The sequence below is a fragment of the Lepidochelys kempii genome, chromosome 5 (genome assembly GCF_965140285.1).
Source record: "Lepidochelys kempii isolate rLepKem1 chromosome 5, rLepKem1.hap1, whole genome shotgun sequence".
Classification (NCBI taxonomy): Eukaryota; Metazoa; Chordata; order Testudines; family Cheloniidae; genus Lepidochelys; species Lepidochelys kempii.
In genome coordinates, this window is record NC_136384.1 from 25,588,210 (window position 1) to 25,611,554 (window position 23,345).

Genomic DNA, 23,345 nt, shown 5'->3' on the forward strand with positions numbered 1-23,345 from the left:
ATATCAGGCAGTACACAACAACATGCAGCTATGATGATGGGTATTTTTGCCTTACTGATACCCAAGCTAGTGAGTAAACAAGAGCAGCAACACTTCAATCTACCAAAAGCACATTCAACAGTCATCCTGCTGAGTTAGTAGTTGAATCTTTCTTTGGTGATGTCTAGGTAGCCAGTGTATGACTTCATAAGTCGGGGCACAAGGAGTATGCTGAGTCCCCCAAAATCACTACAAGCATTTCAGTACCGCCAATGGTAATGTGCTGGTCAAGAAAGAATGCCCCTTCTTATAGCTTTTGGAAAAGTCCTGTGTTCTTAAAGATGCGAGTTTCATGCAACTTCCCTGACCAGCCCATGCTGATATCAGTGAAGTGTCGGCCGTGATCCACTAGCACTTTCGTAACAAACAACAGAAAGAGATGCTTTTCTATGTATCCACTAGCAAGGTGAGGTGATGCCAGAACAGGGATATGTGTCCTATTGCTGCAAATCCACTCTGATTTGCTGCATATTGTCAATAGTTACAGTCCTATGCAGCAGGAAATGCTTAGTGGCCTTGCAAACTTGGATGACAACAGCCCACACTATGGATTTTCCAACTCCAAACTGATTGGTCACTGACGGACAGCAATCTGGCATTGCAAACCCACAGAACTTGATGGCCACTTGCTTCTCCACTGTCAATGCAGATCTCATTCTGGTGTCCTGCACTCAAAGTCATAGAATCATAGAATATCAGGGTTGGAAGGGACCCCTGAAGGTCATCTAGTCCAACCCCCTGCTCGAAGCAGGACCAATTCCCAGTTAAATCATCCCAGCCAGGGCTTTGTCAAGCCTGACCTTAAAAACCTCTAAGGACGGAGATTCTACCACCTCCCTAGGTAACGCATTCCAGTGTTTCACCACCCAAACTGAAGCAAACTCAGTCTGAAGCAAACTCAGCACACAGATCCAGGAACGTGGCCTTTCACATCTGGAAGTTCTGCAGCCACTGCTCATCATCCCAAACCTGCATTACAATGTGATCCCACCAATCACTGCTCGTTTCTCAGGCCCAGAAGTGGCAAACCACAGCGTGGAACTAGTCCATGAATGCCAGCAGTAACCTGACATTTTTATTCACTGTGCCCAACATCCAGTTATTGTGATATTCCTCATCTCTTTTTCCTCATCACATCCTCACTTGTAGTAATACTCATTCAAGTTCCACAAAGGAGAATAGTGCATCCTGTATTAGCAAGGGTCATTAAAATTTTGCTGTGCTCTACAGGGTCCATGCTTCTGTCAGGCAGATGGCAGAGACTGAAAAGCAGCACGTAGGACTGTGGGAATTTTAAAAAACAGTACAAAAGTTATGAGATAGAACAAGCATTATGGGATGGGAACTTGACCTTTAGTTCTCAGAAATCCCTGGGTAAATTGCTGCTATCCCACAAAGCACTGCAAAAATGTTTAACAAAGCATTGAACTGGATGGCGGTGCAGGGAATGCTGGGATATCCACATTTTCCATTGATTCAACCATCTGGTGTGAGAATGCACAGCAACGACACCAACAGCCAAGTGTACATGCACCCAAGTGATATACAAAAGCTGGCAACAGTATGCCAATGTAACTTGTGTCAAATGAACTCTGTAACATAGATTTGGCCTAAGCGGGACTTAGAGTACATCTATAATGCAAATGGGAGGTGTGACTGTAGCAGATGTATGCATACCCAAGCTAGCTTTCATCTAGTTAAATCAAAGCGACCTTGAGTAACAACAGCAGTGTAGTTGTGGCACCACGGGATAGCTACTCATGTATGGGTCCTGGGTGGAGCTCTGCTTGTGGAATGCCTACATATGTTACAATCACACCTCCCAGTTGCAATGTAGACATATCCTCAGAAGGAGAGCAAGAAAGCCAAGCACCGGTCCGTAAGCCCTAGGAAAAGACGTGACCCTGGGAAAAGCCTAGAAAGAGGTTCTGAGTCAGGAGTCCTGACTGAAAGAGGTTTAGGCCTGTTAACTAAGAAATTACTACTTTTGCTTTTAGTTTCTCCTGCATTTGGAGAAGCAGAACTTTGTACATTCCCTGTAAACAGACAAGATTGCACTGAATAAGATTCAGTCATCAATTTCTACTCCCAACTAGAACAACTTACAAGGCCCTGAACTTTGACTAGCTGCTAAAGTTAAAAAGGAGTAACAGGTACAAAGATGACTTCTGCCTATTTTTTGATCGTGTGTATTTAATTCTATTTATAAAAAGAGACGTGAAAGGAGTATTTCAAAACTGAGCATTTCTTTCCCCCACCATTTTCTTTCTTTATCTCCCCAATGAGTTTCTTGTGCTTTCACTACGATTTCTGTTTGAGATTCTTCATTAGAGCGCATATAGTGCTATGCCTCATCACATCTATTTAAAACATGCTACAACAATCATAAGATAAGCAATTTTTATTCCTATAGATATTCCTTTTGAATTTCATACATTAATACATGTTTTGTTCCACTTTCAGAAATAGAACAAACAGGTACAGTTTTATGAGCAGAATTAAAAAAAAAATCATGAAAATTAAGGATCTCAGTTTATTTGTCAACTATTTAAGAACAAACAATGGTCTTAAATGAATAAGTTAGCAAGAGAAGTGATGTTGCAACAGAAACTTATCGAGTTACCTGTTTGTGAAGTTTGACCAGACTTTTCTCACTTGGATAGTTGTTTTGCCTGTCATCAAAATCTTCATAGTCATCCATATTCCTACCCATTCTTTCCTGGTATTCAGTAGGACACTGGTAGGAAAAGGAAAATAATTGAAATACTTCATTTATGGAAGCAGAGCATACATTACCAGTAGGATATGGTCTTTTATTGAAGTCTTAAAATATTTTTTTTGGAGAGTAGATGCAACTGAAATGCATTTCACTTAAAATATTCAATTTCTTTCCCCTCCGATACTGCAAAGGATTCACTTATAAAAGTGGAGTCTGCATTTCCCTGTATGTAAACGATCACGTTCGAAGAATATAAAAAAAAAAGACATATCTTGTTAAAGAAAAATGTATTTTATTCAAGTTTGTATGAATAAATTCAGAATAGGATACAGTACATAGAAGCAGAAAGAATACTTATTTTTCAGTTATCCTTTACAATGTAATTTTATTGCTAGATATGGAAAAAACTATACATCAACCACCAAAGAATAGCTCAAACTAAATTTATAGAAGACAAGCAATTATATACATCATACTAAACAGATGTGATTGCATTGAGAGGTTGACTCTCATAAGAAGAAATTATAAATTATAACTCAAGTGTTAGGTCAGCAGATCATCAAGATGAAAATCTTTTTTAAAAGTTACATTATGTTCAAAAATGCTCTGTGCTTGCTTTCCATATTCTAGAAGAAGTCCTAATACTATAAACAGAATCCCAAGTTAATAATTTCACATTTCATAACAACATAATTAGGACAGCTGGTATTCAACTGAGCTTTAAAGAATAACAGCTTTCAAAAGGTTTTCATTTATTGAAACAAAATAAACTACGAGAAAAGAAATTCTCACATTGGACAAGAGTCTTAAAAGGGCTAAAGTCAGATTTTAATATGTTCAGGAACTTACAAAAGAGCAAGAATCTCTAAAACTGTAGAATTCATTAATTACCTTTTTCAATATTGTATCAACGCATTTTCTCAAAGGGTGATTATACTTGATACCCTCATTCACTTTACGGACTTCCTGTTTAAAACAAAAAAACAACCCAGAAACATTACATGTCATTTCAGTGTATGAAGTGGCTAAAAGCTCTTAAGTGGAAATCTTATGTGACCCAATAGAGGTCCTCGCCAACCCAAATGATTCTTCAAAAATTTTGAAATTTCTTACCAATGAATGTTGCTGAGCTTTATTACGCAAATCAACAATATAAAATAATTTCACAATATTCCCTATAGTATAGGAAAGTAAATCAGAAAAACTCTCGGCATCAAATAGACCTACAAATGCTATCATGTCTGTGCATGCACACAAAACAGAAACTGATGGTCTGTTTTTAATCAGGCACATTGACGGGAAAATGCTTTTTGTTTTAATTTGGGGATGGGAAATAAGTTTTATTCTTGCCTGATTTTGTCACATATTGTTTAATACTGGTATGTGACTCAATGTGAGTGGGTTATAAGACATGTAAAATGATCCAGGGTGCAATGCTAGTGGCTTTAGATATTTGTTGTGGTGACTCACGAGGGAAGTAAACTTGGAAGTGGCAGAAAGTGACTCATCCCAGGTTCCTTCAGAGAATCCCCTTGTTGCCATTAAGGATTTTTTGAATATCCTGTAATCCCTCTGCCTAGGTATTGCCCTCTCACCTCTGGTTGCCACATTTCAAAGAATGTTTGACAAGCATCAATAATAGCCGAGTAGACGGAAGATGCTGCCTAACACACAGGCAAGTTTTGTCACAGCTGTTTCCAGCCAAGAACTCAGTGATGCACCAGGCTTGGACAGGTCAAAGAGATGGGGGAGAATCATATATCTTCCTCCATCCAATTGGTAATGCATGAGATAACTATTTTATATGAGTTTACTCAAGGATCTGGGTGTTTTCTGTGCTCCTACAGGAAGACTGAAATCTACAGTTCTTCTGGTGTACTAGTGACAAATTTATCTGGAGATCTACAGTTGAATTCGCTGAGCTGGTGTCAGCATTGTTTGAAGTCTCAGGTATTATTGCCCTTGAGAATTTCACCAATGTCAAGGAATGTATTATATCATGTGATGCACAGATATCCAAAGCATAGTGCATTCACTTTCAGAATAAGTTCATAACATTTCAAACCTTAAAATCACAACAAGCTTTCAGATACTAGACATTTTAGCACTGGTTTTACTTTCTAGAACTAATGATGCCCTCCCTGAGTATTGTAGTTCTTGTGGGTTGCAGATATTGGACCTCAATCTGTGAGCAATCCCTCCAGCCAGGAGTGCTTTTCAGGCAATAAACTATGACTGAATATCGGAAGTTCTAAAGGCTCAGAAAGCATAATTTTCAGTTCATAGATCTGCAAAATTGTCAGTATCTCTTTCACCAAAACATCCCCAGAATAAGGAGATGAAGTTTCCACTGCCATTTTATCACACCTGTGTTAGGATATAGATATTCAGGGCTGTCTGCAAAGGCCTATAATTTAAGAATTTAAGTGTGTTCTTATCACTTAGATAGTTATAGAGGTATAAAAGAAAGAATCAAAATCACTGTCTGCCAGTGTAAGGGCCTTCTCTTACTGTGACAGTCTGAGGCCCTGTTCTTAGGCTAAGGCCTTTGGCTAAGCAGCAGAGGCAGCCATAAGCTGGGAAGCGACCGGTCACATCCTTACATTCCAAACTAGTCACACTGAAATAAGGTGCTATTGGGCTGTTAGGAATACATTCCTGTCCTGATAATGCCTATCACCTCCAGAGTAATGGAAGAGCCTAGAAGATTTAAAGAAAACTTAGTTTGATAGCATCCTGTCTGGCAAGAACTCATTTATCAATAGCTGGGATGTGAAATCCTCATTTTTTGTTGTTCTATCACTGTAGTCCCCATTTCCCTATTGTTTGTCTGTATAATCTATGTCTGGTTCTGTGATTGTTTCCGTCTGCTGTATAATTAATTTTGTTGGGTGTAAACTAATTAAGGTGGTGGGATAGAATTGGTTAGATAATCGTGTTACAATATGTTAGGATTGGTTAGTTAAATTTCAGTGAAATGATTGGTTAAGGTATGGCTAAGCAGAACAAAGTTTTACTATATAGTCTGCAGTCAATCAGGAAGTAAGGGGGGAATGGGAACAAGGAATGGGGGTGGGAAATTGGAATCATGTTTTGCTAATGGGTGGGGAATGGGAACAGGGACACAGGCAAGGCTCTGTGGTGTCAGAGCTGGGAACGGGGACGCTGAGGAAGGAAACTGGAATCACACTTGCTGGAAGTTCACAATAAACATCCCATTGTTTGCACCTTCGGACTTCGGGTATTGTTGCTCTCTGTTCGTGCGAGAAGGACCAGGGAAGTAAGTGGGTGAAGGAATATGCCCCCTAACACACTGTATATATGTAGGAAGAGTTACCATACCATACAAATCCCCACAAGTGTCAAATGCATAATTTTATGGTCATGGGCACTAGAACAGGACAGTAAATACTAATTGCTGAATTTCTTTGATTCACACTTTGTTCTTAATAGAAGATTTGATTCTATTGCTCACTGGCAAATCATAGGAATGAAGAATAATGGTAGTGCATTTCTCAAGAGAATCTCTTTGGAAAACAAATATACCTTCTGTTCACTCATCAAAAAGAAGTATAAATAGAATCAAGAAACAGATCCTGAATATATTATTACAAGATAGATTTTTAAGAATGAAAGTTTTTAAGTAGCGCACAGAAGTGTTAACAGTGTAAGCTGCATGAGCATTAATGGGGTCTGTGCACTAAATCTTTATGCATGCACCCCTTATTGATCAGCACTGATCCAAGAGTCAACACCTGATGATTGCTGTTCTCGTTGCTGATGCACCACATCAAATTACCACCATGTAGCCATTTGTAAGCTCTTCAGAGCAGATACTGTTTTTACTTCTGATTTTATACAATAATTAGCACCCCGACTGGGACCTCTGGCCACTTCCATAATTTCATGACAGTAACTTTCTAAAGTAGGCTCGTGTTACTTAAGATGTTCCTCCTTTTGAGGAAATGTGGAATTGAAGATGAATAATTAAACCCTCCCCACTTTATATTTCTTAATTAAAATTAGCTTGTTCACCTCCATAATATCTTCTAAGTTCTCCTCTGCATCTGCTTTTTCAGTCATCAGTTTGGCAACCTTGAAATAAGTCTTCATGAGAAGGTACCCCTTTTTTGCTCCATTCCAGTGAGAGCGTGGAATTTCTACCAAACCATACCCCAACAACAACACAAGAAGGAAAAGACCCCATGTGTTGGCAGCTGCTATCCCAATTGTCTGAAGCTGGTTCCTAAAACAGAAGAGTGACCGCCAGTAAGTAATTACGTTTTCACATACACAGAACCAAGATTAGTTTCCTATCTACTATGTCACACTTGAAACTGCTGGCATTGTCTATATCTTTCAAGTCTTTGAAATAAGCCAAAGGTTTCTCTTGCAGATAGGCCACCTCCCATGCTGAAGCACTGAAAGGGTTGAGTATCCACCACTAGGCTAGAGCAGTCCCCAGCTTTCCTTAACATGCTGCCCCGGAAGATCTTCTTGTCTATCATACAGAGACTAAGCTGGGGAGAAAAGGAGAAGATGACAAAGATATCCTGAAACGAGACACCCCAGAAAAAGCCACTAAGAAGCCTCTGCCTTAAACGAGCAACGTGAGTGCTGTTCACCAGGTGCACTCATACAGAGTGCTGAGAGGCAGACTATACTGGGAAAAACAACATACAAGAGTCACCTTTTCCTGCCTCTGAAGCTTAAGGGGCAGGGGCATGCAAGGGGAAAGAATAAATCAGAAAATCCAGCAGCAAACTTGCTGGAACAATAGACTACCATACCAGAGATGATGGTAGAGGTTTATATTAATTTGTACTATTTTCCATATTTTCAAGTGTCTTTTTTAATGCTAGCAAGTTTCTTTGTAAATACTACATTCCAGGATTTGAAAAGACGTTTATTGATTGAAGTCTTCCATTTCAAAGTTAACTGCAGATAAAGGCCCAGATCAAAAATTTAAATGTGATCCCAGAAACATTTAAACAGACAATACTACCACAAGCCTTCCTAAAAAAACCTGACCAATAAAAGTTTTTCCAGAAATGCCATCTGAAAAGCAAGTGCTAGAGAGAAAATATTGGAAATCAGACTAAACCATATACAAATTATACACACACACACACACACACACACGTCTTGAAAAAAAAAATCAACAGAAATAGTAGTATATTCAGGGAAAGTCTGGACCAGAGGTGGGTAAACTACGGCACGTGGGCCACATCCAGCCTGAGGGACCATCGTGCCTGGCCCTTGAGCTCCTGGCCTGGGAGGCTGGCCCCTGGCCCCTCTCCAGCTGTTCCCCCTCCCCTGCAGCCTTACCTTGCTATGCCGCTGGCGCAATGCTCTGGGCGGCGTGGCTGCAGAGCCCGGCCTGACCTGATGCTCTGTGCTTTGCGGTGCGGCTGTCTGTCCTGGTGCAGCCAGGCTGCCAGCCACCGGTGCTCCAGGCAGTGCGGTAAGGGAGTAGGGGGGTTGGATAGAGGACAGGGAAGTTCGGGGGGCGGTCAGAGGGTGGGGAACAGGGGGGAAATGGGGGCAGAGGTCCTGAGGGGTAGTCAGGGGCGGGAATTCCAGGGGTGGTCAGGGAGCATGGGGAGTGGATGAGGCAGGAGTCCATCAGGGGGTGTGGATGGGGGTAGGGCCATGCCTGGCTGTTTGGGGAGGCAGAGCCTCCCCTAACTGGCCCTCCATACAATTTCAAGCCAAAAAGTTTGCCCGCCCCTGGTCTAGAGCAAGTCCAAATTCTAGGTTAGATTAGTACTGCCCAACTTCTCCATTGCAGAGATATTGTGAGAAATACAAACACAGTTTAAAAAACAAAGACAAATACTTACAATAGTATTACTCTTACCATTGTAGATTGAAATTTGGATTTACAGCCACATATATTAAAAATGCTCCAAAAATCAGCAAGTAAGTGCCATAATAGATTGCATTCTCAATCAATGCAGTTTTAATCTTTCCAGTAATGGAGAATCCTCCTGATCTAGCATATGACTGCATGAAAGGTAAGAGAATCCTAGAATCAAACAAAAACACATTAATGATGTAAGATTTTTCCATTTTACCCTATTTGCCAGTTTTCACTTGCAGAGTTCTCCTAGCAAAACCTGTTACCTATTACATTTGTGTTCTCTTTAGATACATCTAGTTGACAGTAAACCTTGAAATAACTTGTGTTTAGATTAATATCTATAGACAGCTTTAGTATGAAAAACCACCACTTATAAGAGCACTACAGGCTTTGCTCCTCTTGGTCGTAGTTTCACATTAATACACTAACCAATATATCTAAAACAAGGCATACACATATTGTTTTCCCTCTAAACATATTGGTTGCAGCTACTGCAGGCATGTGCCTTCTCTTATGTAGCTCTCAAATTCCGCTAAGTCCTTTTTATAGCCTCTCATAATGATGAAATGTAGGATTTGTTCTTACACACATTTCTTGGAAGAATTCACCCTCAAAAAAGAGAGCACTGCTGAACAGAGAGACCTTGTAACATTTTGCTCTTGGGCAGGAATGGTTTTGTTTATTTGCTTATTTTGATCTGTGCTAAGATTATATCTCTGACTCAGAATATTAGATATAGATTGTGCCGCTTGCTCCCCCAAGAGTATACAGAAGCAATGGCAGCACAGAATAAAAGAACATTTTTATGAGCTTCAGAGTGGCCAGAGTAAGGAATATTCTGTCTGCTACACCAAAACTCTTTAATTTTGAATTTAGTTAAGTATATTTGTCTTGTATTAAGTTTTACTGTCAGTGCTTGGGTTTTTAATTGGATATATTCCTCATTAAATCCCCATTAGTTAATGGGAGTTAAACATGTTTAAATGCTTTACTGAAACTACGTTAGAAGGTATTTGATTTCAAAACAATTTTCTTCTGCCAGACCATCAGATGACAATGTAAGAATCTCTCGGAATGAAATCTTAAAGGTATTTGTAAATACTAGCAACTTTTATTTTCAGAATATATATTGTGGTCTTTGCGATCTAGTTCCCTCACTTACCAGGTTAAGAACTGTGATGTCCAGTATACTACACGCCAGAAGATTGGCATAATTCCATTGGGAATATAACTCCATGGTTTGAAACACTTATGTTTTCTGTAAAAAGGTCAGAGAGCCACATGTTAATTGTAAAATCTAAATATCATAATATTCATCACTTCTATCCAGAAACTATTTTCAGTCTTGCCACTGCAGAAAACTGTTTTAATTAAATGTTTTTGCATGACTAACTTGTTTCGTAAGAGATTTAGTTTATAGCCCACTTAAAAATTATGCTGATAAATACTGGCACCAAAAAGAGCACATATCTGAACAAGACAATTTCTCTTAAGGGGAAAAAAAAAAAGGGTAGTCCCAACTGGCATTCCATGAGAGACTCACCAGAAGTCAACTAGTAAGGCAATTTTTTTGGTTGTGTTCAGTAAAGCATGTTCATATTTTTCTTACATAGAATGTTTCTTTTTCAGAGAACAAGATCTTAGAAAAGGAAGAGCCAAAGTGAAAAACAGTAAATGGTTGTTTTCCCTTCTACGTATTCTGTAATTGTTTCTGAGCGGTGGGATTTTCAAAAACACCTAAAGGAGTGGGCGCATAACTCCCATTAACTTTCAATGGAACTTGGGTGCATAACTTCCTTAGAAGCTTTTGAAAATTCTACCCAGAGCAGTCATTACTAACAGTGCAGTTACCTAAGCATTTCCATTATAATTCAGTTTGAGAGTCAGTCATCTTTACAAAAAAAACTTTCACTCAATGGGCTGATACTTTCCAAATCTAGTCTTTGCCTGAGAAAGCTGGAAACTTTGAGCAAAACCACTCAAACTGCTGAGTACAAGGAGTGTGAAAAACAAATGCTTCTAATCACCAACACATTCCTCACTACAGAATAACTTTATCTGCTTGTGTATCAAAGCAGTAGGAACAGAAGGGATAAGAAAGTTACATTGTTTGACAGAGATAGCAGTTATTGAGAAGTGTTTTGGAGTGTTCCAGTGAAAAGTTGCTTTTGATTTGCCTGAATTATTAGCAATTTGCACATGCAGAGTAGTTTAATCAGAGATATTTTTAACAATCTGCCTATGTCCCAAATTAAGATAGGCTGCATGACTAACATGATTGCAGACAAAAAAAAAAAAAAAGTTTTATTTAGTTAATGTCTTTGTTTTGCTCAAAAAGAATTTGAAGAAAAGCTAGCTGAAGACTCAAAAAGTAACATCAATTTTTTTTAAAGTATATCAGAATCAGAAAGCCTGCTAAACAACCAGTGGGGCCACTGGACAATTGAGATTAAACTAAAGGGATACTCAACAGTGATCAGGCCATTGAGGAGAAACCAAATGGATTCTTTGCATTGGTCTTCATGGCTGAGAATAAGAGGGAGATCTAAGCCATTCTTTTTAGGTGACAAATCTGAGGAGCAATTCCAGATTGAGGTATCATTAGAGGAGCTTTTGTAACAAACTGATAAATTAAAAAGTAATAAGTCACCAAGTCCAGATGGTATTCACCCAAGAGTTCTGAAGGAACTCATATGTGAAATTGCAGAACTACTAGCCACAGTATGTAACTTATCATTTAAATCAGCTTCTGTACCAGATGACTTGAGGATAGCTAATGTGATGCCAATTTTTTTTAAAGGTTCCATAGGTGATCCTGGCAATTACAGGCCAGTAAGCTTAACTTCAGGACCAGGCAAATTGACTGAGTCTATAGTAAACAGAATTATCAAACATATAGATGAACATGATTTGTTGGGGAAGAGGCAACAGGTTTTCTGTAAAGGGAAATCATGCCTCACCAATCTACTAGAATTTTTTGACGGGGTCAACAAGCATGTGGACAAGGGTGATTCAGTGGATATAGTGTGTTTAGATTTTCAGAAAGCCTTTGACAAGATCCCTCACCAAAGGCTCTTAAGCAAAGTAAGCTGTCATGGGATAAGAGGGAAGGTCCTCTCAGGGATCGGTAACTGGTTAAAAGACAGTAAACGAAGGGTAGGAATAAATGGTCAGTTTTCAGAATGGAGAGTGGTAAATAGTGCTGTCCCCCAGGGGTCTATACTGGGATCAGTACTCTTCAATGTATTCAGAAATTATCTGGAAAAAAGGGGTAAACAGTAGGTGGCAAAATTTGCAGATGATACCAAACTACTCAAGATAGTTAAGTCCAATGCCAACTGCAAACAGTTCCAAAGGGAGCTCACAAAACTGGGTGACTGGGCAACAAAAAGGCAGATAAAATTCAGTGTTGATAAATTAAAAGTAATGCACACTGGAAAACATAATCCCAATTATACATATAAAATTATGGGGGTCTAAATTAGCTGTTACCACTCACAAAAGATCTTGGAGTCATTGTGGATAGTTCTCTGAAAACATCCACTCAACGTGCAGCGGCAGTCACAAAAGCTAACAGAATGTTGGAAATCATTAGGAAAGGGATAGATAAGATGACAGAAAATATCATATGGCCTCTATATAAATCCATGGTATGCCCACATCTTGAATATTGCTTGCAGTTCTGGTCGTCCCATCTCAAGAGAGATATACTGGAATTGGAAAAGTTACAGAAAAGGGCAACAAAAATTATTAGGGGTAGGGAACAGCTTCCATATGAGTAGAGTTTAATAAGACTTGGACTTTTTGTCTTGGAAAAGAGACAGCTAAGGGGGGATATGATTGAGATCTATAAAATCATGACTGGTGTGGAGAAATAAGGAAGAGTTATTTACTCCTTCTCAAAACACAAGAACTAGGGGTCACCAAATGAAATTAATAGGAAGCAGCAGGTTTAAAGAACAAACAAATGGAAGTATTTCTCCACACAATGCACAGTCAACCTGTGGAACTCTTTGCCAGAAGATGTTGTGAGAGCAAAGACTATAACAGGGTTCAAAAAAGAGCTAGATAAGTTCATGGATGTTAGGTACATCAGTGGCTATTAGCCAGGATAGGCAGGGATGCAAAACCGTGCTCTAAAATGTCCCTAGTCTCTGTTTGCCAGAAGCTGGGAATGGGTGACAGGGGATGGATCAATTGATGATTATCTGTCCTGTTCCTTCCCTTTGAAGCACCTGGCATTGGCCACTATTGGAACACAGGATACTGGACTATATGGACCATTGGTCTGACCCAGTATGGCCATTCTTATGTACAGTAAAGAGTATGTATGTATAGTATGTACTATAGTAAAGAGATGTGATAGTGGTTTATTTAAAGTTGTAGAAGAGATAGTAGGATAATGCATTATTTGAGAAACAGAAAGTCTTATAATTTAAGACTGTTGAGCAATGCATACCCATCAAGGGGAAAAGTGTTGTGCATGCCACCTTAATGCAGGTATCTCCTGACTTTTGGGTGTTAAACAATCTTAATATTCTCCACTTTGGGGTGATGAAATAACAAAAATTTTGCACATACACATCAATTTGCATCCTAGAATCTCAAAATAGCTTACTGACAATTAACTAAGCCTCAAGTCTCTGTGAGATGAGTAAGAGTATGACATTAATTTTTCAAACATGGAAATAGCACAAAAAGGTTAAGAGATTTGTTCATGGTCAAATGGGGAAAAGCCAGAAAGAGGATCCGGATTTTATGATTTCAGTGCTCCAATCATCACACTACAACTCAGACATCTAAGTGTGATTTCTTCTCTGCCAGCAGACAGATATAGAGCACCTATCATAACTTTTGAGTTGTCTGAAATTTACAGAGGTCTACAGTCTTGGATATAACGAATACATAAACAAAGGAAAGACTGTGTGTCTCTGAAGCATACTGTCAAGGTCAAAAACCCTAATAAGCATTAGGTCTGTGGAATAATAAAAGAAATTCACAAAAGCTCCTCTCTTGGTATATTCAAATTCCTTCTAAAAACCTCAGTTCTCTTGTCTTGTCTATGACAAAGTGGAGGAGGTAACAACATTAAAAACAATTAAAAATAAACAAAAATAGAAGCATTGAGATCTGCAGATACCTTAATCACAAGATCTTATTGTCATGCTTGTCCCTCCTCACAACAGTGCCTGTTAACAGCTTTCAATCACCATGTCATGTTCAATTTAGAGTGCACTCTCTCCAGCACAGGTACTAGTTCTTTATTTGCACATTTTTGCCTACTTAAAAAGTATACTAATGCTTTTAATATTGTGATGCAGAAAAATAAGACCATTCTTTGTACCTTGGAGCAGAAGTAGGGTAAGATCCATTGATGATGATGTTGCTGCTGCTGCTTTCTGAAGGGCTGGAGTTAACAGCAAGTTTGCATCGATTGTATATAGTCTAGAAGACAATGAAATCATCATGTAAACAACTATTAGGAACAAGGTGAAACAGTTATTGAAAAAAACAAGAATAGGGATACAAATCAAATTTGGCACCAAAATTAAGTGAAATGCTAATATTTCCATGGCTTTTCACTTTTAATTCTTGTAAGGCAGGTTTAAAAAAAAAATTCCTAAGTATTTGCATCCCAGCACTTAATTAGTGCATAAAAAAATTGAGAGTGAAATTGATGAAAAACTGACCAGAAAAAATTGATTTCACTCTATTAGTTCATTGTTCAAGTTGAGAGAAATACTAAAATTAACAACATAAATAGTGAATTTTAAAATTCAGTTAGCTGATTTTAAATATATTTTTAACTTGACAGAACTAACAGGACATTTTATTCAACTTTACAATTTTTAAAAGATGCCTTTTTAATTGAAAATTCTTTGTCTTATAGAGATATTTTCTACTGATTTACACAACTGTATTCTTAGTGTGTAGTGTATTTTGTGATTTTTTTTTTTTAAATAGAGCAATAACGTACTAAGCTTTACAAAAATGGAAAACCTTACCGTACTAACATCCAGAGGCAATATAAATACTATAAGAAAACAAAGATACCAAGCCAGCAGGGTTGCTATGATCACAAGTCTATGTTGTTTCTTGAAGTCTCCATACCGATGAAGTATGAATAAAGCCAGAAAAAAGACAAATATTATCTCAATGCCCAAAGCTGCACCACTCATTATTATATATTCACTCCAACCAGCCAATGCAGCTCACTTATGAAAGTGGATCATAACTGTAAGACAAAAACACATTTCATTACATTAAAACAGAGGTCCTCAAACTGTGGGGCATGCCCCCCTAGAGGGGAGTGGAGGGGACGGCCAGCCCCACTGGGGGAGGGGAAGGAGCACCACCTAGCCCCACTCCACTCCCAGCTTTGCTCCGGCCCTGCCCACAGCCCCATTCTCAACCTGCACCCCTGGCCATGGCTCCATTCCTGGCCCCCTTACCCCACTTCACACCGCGCCCCTGCCCCGAGCCACGGCCCTGCTCCCAGCTCCAGGGACGCTGGGGAATGTGGACAAGGGTAAGGGAGGGTGCAATCCTGAAAAGTATAGGGACCACTGCATTAAAACCTCTAGAAGATACATATGAAATAAATGAGCTCTGAATGCTCAAACTATGTTTCTATGGAAGCTTACTGACACACACTTTTTAAGTTTATATAAGAACAGCGTAGATAAATCATATGACTTTCAGAAGGATCCTACTTTTCACCTAATTTTCCATATAGTTTTACTGAGGCAGGTGACCAAGTCATCTGTCCAAAAACTTCCATGGTGAGTCAATGGCACAATTGGTATTGGACACTAAGATTCACCTGGCTTACAGTCATTTACTATAATCACAAAACAACACATTGTCCCACAGTTCTGTTAGAAAAAATAATGCATTCCTCCAGTCACATTTTGTAATATATTTATAAGGCTCCCCCTTCTCGGTCTCAAGTACTTGATATCAGATAGCATGAGTGACAACTTCTTGTTCACTAGATGAGAATATAGCCCTAACTTTTCAATTCGATTAACAGCAGTAACAATCCAATACGAAATTCTGCTCTTATTTCTAACACTAAAACATACTATTTTACCTTTATTTATCTCTAGCATAAGAAACTAGAGAGCTTGAACAAAGAAAAAAAAAGATTTGGTAAGATACCAATTTCATTTTCAGCAAGATATTGAGAATTTTTAAAATTAATGCTATATACCTTGATCGTATATTTAGTTATTTACTAGAGACAAAGGTGGGTGAGGTAATATCTTTTATTGTACCAACTTAGGTTGATGAGAGTGACAAATTTTTGAGCTTACACAGAGCTCTTCTTCAGGTCTGGGAAATGTACTCAGGGCTTGTCTACATTTACAATGCAGCTACACTGCTGTTGTGCTTTAGTGAAACCGCTACCTATGCCAATGGGAAAACTGCTCCCAACAGCATAGGTATTCCATCTCCTCAAAAGGTGGCAACTATATTGACGGGAGAAGCCCTCCCATCAACATAGTGCTGTCTACTCCAGGGGGTCAGGCCGGTATGACTATGTCACTCATGGATGTGACTTTTCCATACCCTGTATGCGACAGTTATATCAACTGTAGTGTAGACCAGCATTTTTCAAATTTTGGATCGCGACCCAGTACTGGGTCGCAGCATGTCAGGCACTAGTTAATAGTCCCATAGGTGGTGCTGCTCAGCTAAGGCAGGCTAGTGCCTACCTTTTTCCACAGCCCAAACCCCTCATCCCCAGCTCTGTTGGGTTGCAGGCATCAACAATTTTCTTCAACTGGGTCACCAGAAAAAAAGTTTGAAAACCACTGCTTTTGGCCATGGTTCAGAGTGTTACAGCTAAATACAAGGTAGAACAGATTGTTTAGCAGAACTATTTAACATATTTCAAAGGACCAATCAGGGTGAAGCACCCCGTTAACATCCCTTCAGTCATAGGGAGGCGAGGAAAGGAAAGGAATGGGTGTGGGAGTTGTTAGTGGGTTATAGATTGTTGTAATAAGCCATAAATCTACTGTTTATATTCAGTCTATGATTTTTAGTGTCTAGCAAAGTTACAAATTTAAGCTCCCAGGCTCTTCTTTTGAAAGCATTGTGCAAGTTTCCTTTGAGGATGAGGACTGATATGTCAGATATAGAGTGATGGTGTTCACCCTTAGGTGATGTGATGTTTTTGTCTTTTATCATTTTTCTGTACGAGTTCATTTGAGAGCAGAGTGATTGTCTGGTTTCACCCAGATAGTTGCTACTAGGGAATTTAGTGTACTGGATGAGGTACACCACACATTGTGATCAGAGCTTTGGAACAGAGCGCAGAGCTGGAGCATGGAGCAGCTCCGGAGCAGTGGAGCTGCAGGTTTTTGCCTGGAGCTGGAGCGGAGCCGGAGTACAGCTCCAAAGCCCTGGTTGTAATAGGCATGTATAGGACCCATGGATCTTGAAAGGCGTATTTTGGGGGTGTTAATCATTGTAGCAGCGGAGATGCATCTGCAGGTTTTGTATCTTGTTCTGGCAGGGCCTGCTGCCACTTTGACTTGGTGTGTGCTGGTCTCTGGGGAACTTGCTTCTGGGGATGAACTTGGAGAGGCTGGGGGGTCTGAAGGCCAGAAGAGGGGATTCAGGAAAGATTTATTTCAGGATGGGGTCCCTATCAAGTATGGGTTGTAGTAGTTTGATGATACCCTCTATGGGTTCCAAGTGGGGTGATAAGTAACAACTAGGGGTGTGCAGTCATAGTGTTTTTCTCCTCCTGTACTGAAGCAGGTCCTCTTGGGGTATTTAATTTAATGGAGTAGCATTACTTTTTATCAGTATCTGTGTTTTCTCACTGATGCTTACAGGTTTTAATACAATGGAAAAATCTACTGTGTTTCATCATATGTAATTTCAGTACAAGAAAAAAAAAACAGCAACATGATAGAATTTAAAATCCTTCCTTCTCTTCCATCTCTTCTAGATGCTCTTCTATCCTGTCTTCAAACACAACTGTCCCTTAAGAACATAAGAACAGCCATACTGGGTCAGGCCAAAGGTCATTCTAGCCCAGTATCCTGTCTTCCAACAGCGGCCAATGACAGTGCCCCAGAGGGAATGAACAGAACAGGTAATCAAGTGATCCATCCCATCACCCAACACCCTGCCCCAGCCCTGAGACCTCTCCCACCCTCCGAACCCCTCGGTCCCAGCCCAGAGCACCCTCCTGCATCCCAAACCCCCCAGCCCCATCCAGAGTCCACACCCCAAGCCGGATCCCTCACCCCCTTCCCAACCCCCCTGCTCCAGCCCAGAGCCCCCTCCCACCCTCTCGAATCCAGCCTGTATCCCCAACCCCCTCATCCACGGCCCCACACCAGAGCCCACACCCCCCAACCGGAGCTTTCACCCCCACTCCCAATTTCATGAGCATTCATGTCCCACCATACAATTTCCACACCCAGATGTGGCCCTCAGGCCAGAAAGTTTGCCCACCCTTAGGCACTGATGGACCTATGCTCCATGAACTTATCTAGTTCCTTTTTTGAACCCTGTTATAGTCTTGGCTCCTCTGGCAAGGAGTTCCACAGGCTGACTGCGCGTTGTGTGAAAAAAATACTTCCTTTTGTTTGTTTTAAATCTGCTGCCTATTCATTTAATTTGGTGACCCCCTAGTTTTTGTGTTATGAGGAGTAAATAACACTTCCTTATTTACTTTCTCCACACCAATCATGATTTTATAGACCTCTATTATATTCCCCACTAGTCGTCTCTTTTCCAAGCTAAAAAGTCCCAATCTTATTAACCTCACTCGTATGGCGCCTGTTCCATACCCCTAATCATTTTTGTTGTCCTTTTCTGAACCTTTTCCAATTCCAATATACCTTTTCTGAGATGGGGCGACCACAACCACATGCAGTATTCAAGATATGGGTGTACCATGGATTTATATAGAGACAATATGATATTTTCTGTCTTATTCTCTACCCCTTTCCTAATGATTCCCAACATTCTGCTAGCTTTTTTGACTGCTGCTGCACACTGAGTAGATGTTTTCAGAGAACTATCCACAATGACTCCAAAATCTCTTTCTTGAGTGGTAAAAACTCATTTAGACCCGATCATTTTATATGTATAGTTGGGATTATGTTTTCCAATGTGCATTACTTTGCCTTTATCAATATTGAATTTCATCTGCCGTTTTGTTGCCTAGTCACCCAGTTTTGAGAGATCCTTTTGTAGCTCTTCGCAGTCTGCCTAGGACTTAACTATCTTGAATAATTTTGTCCCTTACATTCATCAATCTTTTTTTTGCTGTGCTCACTTTTCCCAGTTACTTATTCTATGTTAGAGGAAGGCATCAATATGATGCCATGTGATGGAAGTTGTTTTTACAGTTTTTTTTTTTAAATCTAGAAAGCTACACACAAAAAACCTACAATAAAAGAACACAGACTGCAAAGACAAAAGTTACTCAAAAGTTATGAAATTCAGAATTGAGGTTGTCTATGGAACCTTAATTTGGCTCCTTATGCATATGCATTATGAGTTTTTAATTACATTATCACATACTACTTTGACACAGAAGTCCTGTCTCATTCAGTGAGCAAAGGGTACTCACTTAATGAGCAGCTATTCAATATTTTGTTTTCTCCTTGTTCAACGTGTGGCCCACGCCTTAGTGAACATTATTCAAATGCTGCTTTGAAGACATAATTATGGATTTCTTCATGGGCTTTTCTAAGGCACTCATCACTATATTATCTGACTGCTTCACACGCATTAATTTGTTTTCATAACACTCTTGTGAGATGCATGGGTATTATTATCCCACTTTAGCAACTGGGAAGAAGAGGCAGATTAAAGTCAGAAGTGTCAACTAATTTTGGGTGTCCCCATTTGAGACATCTAGGACCTGATTATTCGGCATATTTAGCATTATAAAGCATTTTAAATGTCCAAAGCACAACTCCCACTGACTTCGGTTATGCACTCACTGTTTCAGCACTTGTGCAAATCAGACCCTAAAGGTCTCAACTTGGACACCCTGAAAATGAGGAACAAAATTAGTGACCATCTGGGAAAAGTTTGGTTTAAATGACTTGCCTAGCATCACACAGGAATTCTGGGGCAGAAGCAGGGACAGAATCCAATTCTTCAGAGCAGCATTTAACTGCTTAAGCATAAAACCATCCTTTCTCTTCCTGCAAGCCCTTTCCTCATTCACTACACACCTTCTGTCTCCTATGGACAATTGTCTCCTTCACTACCCAACCCTGATTCTTCCTGTCACTGAGTAAGACGGGGTCCTGTGGAAAATATAGAATCACAAGACAGGAAGGGACCTCAAAAGGTCTTCTAGTCCAGTCCCCTGTACTCAAGCAGGACAAAATATTTTCTAGACCATCCCTGAGAGGTGTTTGTCTAATCTGATCTTAAAAACATGCAATGATGGAGATTCCACAACCCCTAGGCAATTTGTTCCTGTGCTTAATTACCCTGACAGGAAGTTTTTCCTTATGTCCAACCTAAACCTCCCTTGCTGCAATTTAAGCCCATTGTTTCTTGTCCTATCCTCAGAGGTTAATTAGAACAATTTTTCTCTCCCCTCCTTGTAACAACCTTTTATGTACTTGAAAACTGTTCATGTCCCCCTGCCTCAGTCTTCTCTTCTCCAAACTAAACAAACCCAATTTTTTCAGTCTTTTCTCATAGGTCACGTTTTCTAGACTTTAATCATTTTTGTTACTTTTCTGGGGACTTTCTCCAATTTTCCCACATCTTTCCTGAAATGCGGTGCCCAGAACTGGACACAATACTCCAGTAGAGGCCTAATCAGCATGGAGTAGAGCAGAATTACTACTTCTTGTGTCTTGCTTACAAGACTCCTGCTAATACAAACCAGAATGTTTGCCTTTTTTTTGCAAGTGTCACAGTGTTGACTCATATTTAGCTTGTGATCCACTATCGCCCCCAGATCCCTTTCTGCAGTACTTCCTAGGTAGTCATTTCCCATTTTCTGTGCGTTCCTTCCTAAGTGGAGTATGTGGTATTTGTCCCTATTGAATTTCATCCTATTTACTTAGACCATTTCTCCAGTTTGTCCAGATCATTTTGAATTTTAATCCTATCCTCCAACGCAGGACAAAGCAGGGGTTCTCAACCTTTTTTTTCTTTGTAAGGCCCAGCCCACGTTCTATAAAAACCTCCAGGACCCAGTGTGTGTTGGGGGGAAGAGGCGCACCTCAGGGCTTCAGCTGCTGGGTGAAGACAGGGCATTAGCCCCACAGTGCACCGAGGCTGCAACTGCTGGGCAGGGGGTCCTCATGCATTGGCATAGCTTGATTTCTATTTTGGAAGTGTAAGGCCCAGCTGGGCTCAGTTCAGCTCCACATGGAGGGGCCCAGGGAGGGAGCACCACTTCCACCCTCTGACTCACCTCAGCAGACCACCCAGCTTGTTTAGGTTGGGGGGGGGGGGGGTGCAACTAAAAATTATAACTCAGGTCAGAGGGCTCAGTTCAAAAAGATTGAAAACTGCTCAGGGTGCAGACAGGCGGTTAGCTAGGGGCTGTGTGCAGGCAGGGGGTAGCTCCGGGTGCAGGGAGAGAGGCAGCTATGGGCTGTGGTTGCTCCTCTGAGGACTTTGCCAGCGCAAGAGCCAGGTCCACCCGTTCAGGTGGCTCTTACTACTTGTGCAAGCAGTCAAAAGGGGGCTGGAAGCTGAGGAGCAGCCTCAGCTCTGGGCACCAGCAGAAGGAGGAGACCGCAAAGCACGGCAGCTGCCCATTCCATGGCATCAGCCAGAACAGCAGCCGCTCTGCACTGCCCAGCTCCGACTTCCCGGCTCCAACCTGGCTGGGGCCTCGGGGTCAGGGAGGGGAAGAGAGGGGCGGGGTGGAGCTGCCCCCAGGACTGCCCCACTCTGGGTAAGGCACTTCAGCTTGAAGGGGTTCCTTAGTATCAGATGACTGAAATTCCCAACACTTGAAGAATTTTGAGCCCTGATGACAGAAGTAGCAGGGCAGAGGACCAGCAGTGAATCACTCTGCAGGGTACAAATGTTGCCTTCTTAACATTTCAATCAGTTCCTTCAATTGCACAGAGAGAGATGCTGCCATGATGACAAAGTTTAAAAATTCAAGACTGAAGAGAAAAATATATATTTCCTTTTGTCTAAAAAGTTACCATTTACCAGGATTCTTCACGTTTGAGAGTAAGAAGATTGAGGGATGTCCCAAAAGAAAAGGTACGGAAGGCTGCAATCAGAAGCACTTTGTACAAGGCCAGTGCCAAAAACATCAACAGGAAGTGTGTGGACACACATGTGCACATATAAAACAGAAGAGAGGACTTATCTATGCATACCAAAAATGGTCAGTAAGAGACATCACTGAATAAATAAAATTTATATTGCAGAGGAGAATTTGCCGCTATTTAGGAAACAAGTTCTGGAATTCTTGTGAATCCAAAAACAGATTCTCTCCTGGAGGCCAAATCCAAGCAAAAATGCTTTGCCAATATGTGTAGAGGGGATCAGGTCACTGTTTTACGGATACAGTACAGACCCATTTACGCACGAATCCGCTTAACACACAGTAGTGCCATGCCTCCCAGTGCTACCTATTTAACACGCAAGACTTGTTAACACGTGGTACAGGAACTTGCTATGTAGCAGTACAGATTTGCTCACTAACTCACTGACATAGAAATCGACAGGAAATGCGGAGTGGAAATACGTTGTACGTCTTTACCGATATTGGTAAAGACGTATCACGCACACTTAGTCATTGTCACGCTAGAGAGATATATAATATATAGTAGTTATATAGTAATATATACACACACACACACACTACATTAGAAAATTTTAATTTTCTAGGCCTAATATAACGGCAGAGGGCAAGCGTTCCTACACCATAGAAGAAAAGCTAGCTGAATAGATCAAGTAAATAGCGGAGAAACCCAGACTAAAGTTTCAAAAGATATTGGTTTCAGAGTAGCAGCCATTTTAGTCTGTATCCGCAAAAAGAAAAGGAGTACTTGTGGCACCTTAGAGACTAACAAATGTATTTGAGCATAAACTTTTGCGAGCTACAGCTCACTTCATCGGATGCATTGGGATTGGGATTGCCGAATCTACTCTCCGAGGATGGTTAAAAAACGAATCTAAACTGAATAGCTTTGTACAAAATACTGATTCTGCCGCAGGGCTTAAGCAAAAATGTGTGTGCTATTCAGCAAAACCCAAAACAGACAAACCCATGAACACATGGTTTGCTCAGTAATGGCTGAAAGGAATGCCACTAAGTGGGCCAATTCTTCAAGCCAAAGCAACAAAATTTGGAAATTTAAGGGGGATGAATCATTCCAAGCCAGCAAGGGGTTTGTAACTCATTTTAAAAAGCTTCATGGCATAGCACAGATATCGATTTCTAGAGAAAGCCGATCAGCTGATGAATTGGCCATAAACATGTTTCCCGCCGAGTTAAAATCTATTTTACAAAATGAAGTCTACCACGAAGAACAACTTTATAATTGTGATGAAACAGCTTTATTTGCAAAACTGCTACCTGATAAGACTCTAGCCTTTAATTACGAGACACAAAAAACAGATGGATTTAAAAAGATAAAGATCGTGTGACTCTTCTTTTTTGTAGTAATAAGACGGGCACCCATAAGCTTGCCCCTCTTCTCGTTGGCCGCTTTCATAACCCTTGCTGCTTTAATCACCTCAATAGAG

At 40.3% G+C, this 23,345-nt stretch overlaps 1 protein-coding gene across 3 annotated transcripts in view; it reads right to left on the bottom strand.

Annotated features, from left to right (window-relative positions):
* Positions 1-23,345, bottom strand: part of LMBRD2 (LMBR1 domain containing 2) — a 56,579-nt gene that overhangs the window by 24,941 nt on the left and 8,293 nt on the right. Inside the window, exons 2-8 of one of the 3 annotated variants that reach the window (XM_073343754.2) lie at positions 14,627-14,856; positions 13,966-14,066; positions 9,784-9,879; positions 8,619-8,786; positions 6,794-7,004; positions 3,650-3,724; positions 2,663-2,776 (exon numbers count right to left, since the gene is read on the bottom strand). In XM_073343754.2, coding sequence (XP_073199855.1) covers positions 2,663-2,776; positions 3,650-3,724; positions 6,794-7,004; positions 8,619-8,786; positions 9,784-9,879; positions 13,966-14,066; positions 14,627-14,800 — 939 coding nt within the window. In that variant the 5' untranslated portion in view covers positions 14,801-14,856. Of the gene's footprint in view, positions 1-2,662; positions 2,777-3,649; positions 3,725-6,793; positions 7,005-8,618; positions 8,787-9,783; positions 9,880-12,120; positions 12,206-13,965; positions 14,067-14,626; positions 14,857-23,345 lie in introns of those variants that run through there. The other 2 variants (XM_073343755.2, XM_073343756.1) reach the window with 2 other exon arrangements.